Here is a 7,539-nt window from a genome sequence, read left to right as displayed (position 1 = left end):
ACACTTATTTTAACTTAATATAATACATATTATGGGCTTTTGGATGGGTGTTCTTAAGGTGATTCCACAGGTTGGTGGTATTTTTTGATTAAGCCGTTGCTGACCCCATGCTTACATCTTTATCACAAATAAGACACCTTGCTTTCCCTGGTGCCAATTCCATGTAATAGTCCCACACTGGTGCTCTGCTTTTCTCTGCCATCTGTAAAACACACACACACAGCTCTGAAGTGTCAATGATACTGAAGAGTCTGCTTAGGAGATAAATACTCTCAACTGTTTGAATAAAAATAGATCTTAAGTTATCTGTGATGAATGTTGAATGTAATTTCTATATGCAGGAAATCCTATTTTAATAATGGGCATGGTAAGAATTGACTACCAAAGTGCAAGTCATAATCCCCATGACACCTTCCAGCAAAATCTGAAAAGCGGTTCCTTCATTCATTTATTCCATCGGATATTTTTATATTGACTTCAAATAAGGTCTGTGTTTCGTGTCGGCTTACACCACCTTGACAATTTGATAACTGTGTAGATATCCATAGGACAAGGTATCTCTGATCAATATTGGCTAAATATAAGCGAAGATAAAACATTTTGTAGAGTGGCTTTATGAAAATATTTTGACAAACGTTACCTTATCCTAGTGAGATTTACACGAGTATCAAAACGCTGAGGCGGTTTAAGCACGAAACAGACCTTATTTGAAGTAGATCAAGACATTCTCTATGGAAGACATGAACGGTAAAATAACGAAGGAATCCCTTTCAAGTTCAGCCGCAAGTTATTACAGGAATTATAACGCGTCGACTATTTCTCTCTAAACCATATACCTTTGACTATTACGAGCCTGCTGCTGCCTATCACTCCTCAGTCAGACTGCTCTATCAAATATCAAATCATAGACTTAACTATAATAAACACACAGAAATACAAGCCTTAGGTCAAGTCCGGAAACTATCACCTCGAAAACAAAACGTTTATTCCGTTCCGTATTTAATCTAACGGGTGAGTTTAAATGAGTCTAAATATTCCTGTTACATTGCACAACCTTCAATGTTATGTCATAATTACGTAAAATTCTGGCAAATTAGGCGGCCCAAACTGTTGCATATACACTGACTCTGCGTGCAATGAACGCAAGAGAAGTGACACAATTTCACCTGGTTAATATTGCCTGCTAACCTGGACTTCTTTTAGCTAAATATGCAGGTTTAAAAATATATACTTGTGTATTGATTTTAAGAAAGGCATTGATGTTTATGGTTAAATTCACATTGGAGCAATGATAGTCATTGATTGTTTTTTATAAGATAAGTTTAATGCTAGCTAGCAACTTACCTTGGCTTACTGCATTTGCGTAACAGGCAGGCTCCTTGTGGAGTGCAATGTAATCAGGTGGTTAGAGCGTTGGACTAGTTAACTGTAAGGTTGCAAGATTGGATTCCCCGAGCTGACAAGGTAAAAATCTGTCGTTCTGCCCCTGAACGAGGCAGTTAACCCACTGTTCCTAGGCCATCATTGAAAATAAGAATGTGTTCTAAACTGACTTGCCTCGTTAAATAAAGGTGTATAAAAAAAAAAAATCTGTGCCCAAAAATCCAGATTTCCGATTGTTATGAGAACTTGAAATCGGCCCTAATTAATCGTCCATTCCGATTAATCGGTCAACCTCTACTCTGGACCTATCCTTGCAAAACATACCCTACCCCTATGACTGTTCGTAACACAATGGGACTACTGAAGAAAGGTTTCCTAGGTCTGTATCCTATAATATGTGTTCAGCCTACGACTCTCATCTCACCAAGATGTCAGAATGAGTGGAAACAGATATAGGAACTGTGCCTGCCTTGTTGGTGGTGTCGGCTCCTGCTCCACTGATTCGGACTCTCCAGTTTGACTTTAAATCGCGGTGAATCACTAGCAACATCAACTGTTAAATTCTGAAACTCAAATGGGTGACTAGAAAAAGCTCAAACCAAGTTTATTCCACCCTCTGGGTGCTTTAGCTGCAGACACAACATACAAGTCACACAAGCATATATTTATACCTTCCGACTAGGCAAGTCATCTCCTTGCATGTCTAAGATTAAAAATCCTTCTCTGTTAGGCAGAAACAAAGTAGATTCCTCTTACTGGTATTGGCATGGCTTGCCTATGATCCTTATGGGTGTGGAAATGTGTGTGGGGACTGTAATCAGGTGGTCTTCAGGGTGGGACCCTGTAGCCCCCCTCCCAGCCAGTGTCTTCTCTCTTCAACGGTTGACCTTATCTCGAGTTGAGTTACACATCCCCCATGGTCCTAGTTCCAAAGCAACTGGCCTGCCTTATCAGGAACTGAAACTAGACTGTTTGTCTTTGCCTTCTTGCTCAGGAATATTCATATTCAGCCACAAGTTTGAACAGAATATGAACTTTCTGCACTTCTACTTGTCACAATGTAACTTTCCATACACAGTGTTCCTATTCACCATTAATTGACCCCCAACATATAAATTTCCTATACATGTAAAGTAATAAATACATTCTAGTATGGTAATAAGTATATTTCAAGCTAGAATCCAACACCAAAAATCAAAGCCTTTCCTTATTCCAAATTTTTTGGATGGAAAATGGTTGGACATTTGATATGCCTTAATTTCTGAACTATAGGCTCTTAACTTTCATTTGACACTTCATGTGCTAGTGCTCTTGGGGCTTTTTACATGGAAAGGTCCACTACTACTACTGTCAATGAACCTTCTCTAGCCTAGATCACAAGCCAATGCAATCGATATGCTATATCATGGTGATCTCTAAGCCTAATGTCAAACAACAAATCAGCATTATCATGTTGATACTGCTAGGTATTTCAAATGATTTGACTTAGCTTCTAGTCTAAAGATGTATAGACATAAGTCATTTGTTTAGCTATTTATTGTATATGCTATCTATTCTAATTTGGACTTTAATCATAATGAAACGTAGGCTATATTATCTATTACAAATTATGTTATTTGAGAGAACAGAGACAATAGGCCTACTAGTAATTATGCAATTTTAAATGTATTTCCAGGCGGAGGAGATGGACACCTCAGAAGACCTGCAAGATGACAACCTGATCGAGGGGGAACACTTCCACAGTTCTAATAATGAGCAGCAAGATGGACATTTGGCAGTTAGAAGGAATGTAATATTAGAACGAACAAAATTCAACCAAAGACAACAAGAAGCAGGAGAGACAGCTGATGATTTTATCACTGCACTTCATTGTTTGTCAGAACATTGTGGTTATGGAGCTCTGCTCAGTGAGATGATAAGAGACAGACTAGTCATGGGCTTACATGACAGAAGACTGTCTGAGCAATTACAAATGGACCCAGAAATAACACTGGATGAAGCTGTCACATGCATTCGTCAAACTGAACTTTTGGAAAAGCAACATGACCTGCCAGAGAATAACTTCAAAGCTGCCAGCAGTGCGGCAAATGTAGACCGTGTGCGTTCACATAGCAAACATCAATGCCCAGCCAATGTCCAGTGTCAATCGGAGAAGAATCAAAACTCAGAAAGACCACAACAACCCCAAACAACGCAGGAGAATGGAGAGGAGCCCCAAGATACAGGTGGCACTGATGAGTGGATTGAGGGTTTCAGTCCTGGAGGAGAAAAGCCTCACTACTGCTCCGACTGCAGTAAGAGCTTTAGAAAAGTGAGGGATCTTATAAGACACCAGCGAACACATACAGGAGAGAAGCCTCACCACTGCCCTGATTGTGAACAAAGTTTTGCTCGATTAGATCGTCTTAAGTCACACCAACTAACACATACAGGAGTGAAGGCTCACCAATGCCCTGATTGTGACAAAAGTTATTCTCAATCGTATCATTTGAAAAGACACCACCAGCGAAAGCATATGAAAGGGAAATACTTCCACTGCAATCATTGTGAGGAACTTTTCTCCAGACCTAAAGATCTAAAGACGCACATGCATGTACATGCTGGAGAAAAGGCATACCTTCAGCAAGAAACTCATACAGGTAAGAAGCCTTATCACTGCTCCGAAATAAACCAGTGCTCCGACTGTGGGAAGAGCTTTCGACAAGTGGGGGATCTTAAAAGACACCAACGAACACATACTGGAGAGAAGCCTTACCACTGCCCTGATTGCGACAGAGGTTTCGGTCGATTAGATCGCCTTAAGTCACACCAGCTAACACATACAGGAGTGAAGGCTCACCAATGCCCTGACTGTGACAAAAGTTATTCTCAATCGTATCATTTGAAAAGACACCACCAGCGAAAGCATATGAAAGGGACATTCTTCCACTGCAATATTTGTGATGAACTTTTCTCCAAACCAGAAGATCTAAAAACACACATGTATGTACATGCTGGAGAAAATGCAAACCTTCCACAAGACACTCATGCAGGAAAGAAACCTTACCACTGTTCAAGGTGTGATAAACGATTTCCTGACATGGCAAAACTAAGATCACACCTTCCAGTACATACTGGAGACCTTGCACTCCACTGTTCTGACTGTGGAAAGTGTTTCTTAAACAAGGCAAAGTTTGAAAGACATCAAAGAACACACACTGGAAGTGTACTATACCTTTGCACTGACTGTGGGGAGGGTTTTACAAACATGCAACAGTTGGAAAGGCACCAGCGAATGCACACTGGAGAGAAACCATACCACTGCACTGATTGTGGGAAGAGTTTTGCTCTTGAAAAAACATTTAAGTGTCACAAGCAAGCACACAAGTTCAAACTCTCTGGAGAAAGAGCAGCCTATCCTTGCTCAGAATGTGGAAATACTTTTTCTCGTTCATGTGACGTGATGACTCATGTGAGAAGGGTGCATAATAAAGAGAGACCTTTCCAGTGCTCCTGCTGTGGAAAAAGATTTTTCCAAAAGAACTCTCTTACAATACACATGAGAAGTCACACTGGAGAGAAACCGTACCACTGCTCAGACTGTGGACAAAGCTTCTCCCAAATTAATGACAGAAAACGGCACCAGAAGAGGCAACACTCTGGAGAGGAGACGACCTCTATTCTGCAGTCTGAAAAGAAATGTCACAGAGACACTCAATAAGAAAGGACTACTACAACAAAGACACAAAAATGCAATATAGTAACAGTATCACTGTTATTGCTTTATTTATTTTATACTTTTTCGAACACTTTTTTTTTTTTTAATTAACAGTAAACTTTATTTTATAAATCACTGTTTTTAAAATCTCTTATCACTCTCCTAGTTTACACCCTGCATAAATAGTATTTATCAATCCTCCCCTGTGCCTAAAGCATTCCATAAGGCCAAACAACCAAATGGGTAATTATTTGCCCAGTTGAACTACCCAAAATACTATTACAAAGATTATAACTGTTGTAAATATGGGCTTTTAAGAAATAAGGTGAATATCAGTATAAATCATTTACAAGCCAAGATGTATGGAATAATTTGTGAAATCCAATTTAAAAACTAAAAACAACAATTTGTTAGTATTCAAACTGGGGAACAGTTATTAGATGTCCATGTTATGCAGGTTGGCATGTACTCTCTTATTTCTTACCTCTGAAAGAGCGGTCAGATGATAACGGTAGCTACCGACAGTTTTTAATTTTTTATTTGAAGTGTCTTGAATCGTAAAAGCCTTTTCCACATCTCTTGCATGAGTATGGTCTGACTCCTGTGTGCACTTGCATGTTGGCTGCGACATGAATGGCTTGGCTGAATCTTCTCCCGCTGACATCACAGCTTGAAAGGCTTCTCTCATGGACTCGCATTTTGGGATCACTGATGAGTTGAAAGTCTCCCACAACCACTCCGCTTGTGTGGTTTTCTCACCTGTATTGATCAGCTCATGTATTTTAAGAGATTAATTTGTAACAAGTCTCTTTCCACAGCAGTCGTAAGCATTGGGCTTCACTCAAGTGTGTAATTTCTGGTGATATTCAAAAGTAGCTTTATGGAGAGTTTTTTCCGCATTTGAAACAAATGTATGTTTTCTCCTGTGTGAATTCTTCCGTGTGTTTTCAGAGAACCGATGGAGCTGAAGCCCTTCAAACATATCTCACAGCTGAAGGGTTTTGGTTGTCTCATTCCTTGTGTGTTAACCATTACCTGTGTGTGAGAGCTTGTGTATTCTCAGTTGATAATTGTAATAAATTCTTTACACATACAGTGGGGTCTGTAATAATAACTGTATAAAATAAATAACTCAAATACTGAGCTGTATTTTATGCACAAAAAAAAACGTGAAATTATTTTATACTAATACAATCGCTCAGAAAAAGATTTTGTTTAACAAGTAATACTTTCTCTCAAAGGTAGGGGTCAACATTTATTACACCCCTAAACATACTTAGAAATAAAGTAGTTAAAAGTTTTGTATTTGGCCCCATATTCCAAGCACGCAATGATCAAAGCTTGTGACTCTACAAACTTGTCGGATAGATTTGCAGTTTGTTTTATGACATGTTTTATTTAACCTTTATTTAACTCGGCAAGTCAGTTAAAGAACAAATTCTTATTTACAATGACGGCCTAACAAAAGGCAAAAGGCCTCCTGCTGGGACAGTGGCTGGGATTTAAAAAATAAAGCTAAATATTGGACAAAATGCACATCACAACAAGAGAGACAACACTACATAAAGAGAGACCTAAGACAACAACATAGCAAGGCAGCAACGTTTTAGTTGTGTTTCGGGTTATTTTGTGTCCAATAGAATTGAATGGTAAATGATGTAATGACAATCACGGATGACAAAGGGAAAACCAGCCACGTTGCGGACACGTCTCGCTTCCGGACAAGCTAAACACCACCTTCACCCGCTTTGAGGATAACACAGTGCCACCGATGCGGCCCGCGGGCTCTCCTTCTCTGTTAACCCCTGCAGGGCTGCCGGTTCAGAAAGTTCTTTGTTTCTTTTACAACATTAACAATGTCTACACTATTTCTGACCAATTTTGATGTGTTTTAATCCGCAAACAAGGACATTTCTAAGTGGCCCCAAACTTTTGAAAGGTAGTGTATATACTGTGTTATATTCTACTGTATTTTAGTCAATGCCACTCCGACATTGCTCAATCTAATATTTATACATTTCTTAACTCCATTATTTTACTTTTAGATTTGTGTGCATTGTTGTGAATTGTAAGATACTACTACACTGTTGGAGCTAGGAACTCAAGCATTTCGCTACACCTGCAATAACATCTGCTAAATACGTGTATGTGACCAATAAAATTTGATTTGATGATTATGGATAATCTTGAATGAATTGTGAATAATTATGAGTTATAAAGTTATAGGGTCAAAGATCATACCCCCAAGACATGCTAACCTCCCCTGTTATTGGTAATGGTGAGAGGTTAGCATGTCACGCATCACAACAGTACAGCCTCTTCTTTGTGTGAATTTGATGGTGTCTTGCAAGGCTTTCTTTAAAGCTGAAATTATCTCCACAAATCTCACGTTAATTGCGTCTCCCGTGTGAATTACCTGGTGCTCATTCAACTTGGCTGGCTGCAGAAATGTCTTGCCA

At 39.2% G+C, this 7,539-nt stretch overlaps 1 protein-coding gene across 1 annotated transcript in view; it reads left to right on the top strand.

Annotated features, from left to right (window-relative positions):
* LOC118936284 (uncharacterized) overlaps positions 1–7,264 on the top strand; it is a 21,158-nt gene extending 13,894 nt beyond the window's left edge. Inside the window, exon 2 of the mRNA XM_021571158.3 lies at positions 3,059–7,264. Coding sequence (XP_021426833.3) covers positions 3,059–5,083 — 2,025 coding nt within the window. The 3' untranslated portion in view covers positions 5,084–7,264. The remainder of the gene's footprint in view (positions 1–3,058) is intronic.
* The last annotated feature ends 275 nt before the right edge of the window (positions 7,265–7,539 follow it).

The sequence above is a fragment of the Oncorhynchus mykiss genome, chromosome 18, assembly GCF_057628025.1.
Source record: "Oncorhynchus mykiss isolate SJ-2025 chromosome 18, ASM5762802v1, whole genome shotgun sequence".
In the NCBI taxonomy this organism is placed as follows: Eukaryota; Metazoa; Chordata; class Actinopteri; order Salmoniformes; family Salmonidae; genus Oncorhynchus; species Oncorhynchus mykiss.
The sequence above is the reverse complement of the archived record's forward strand: the minus strand, read 5'-3'. Positions and strand labels throughout refer to the sequence as shown.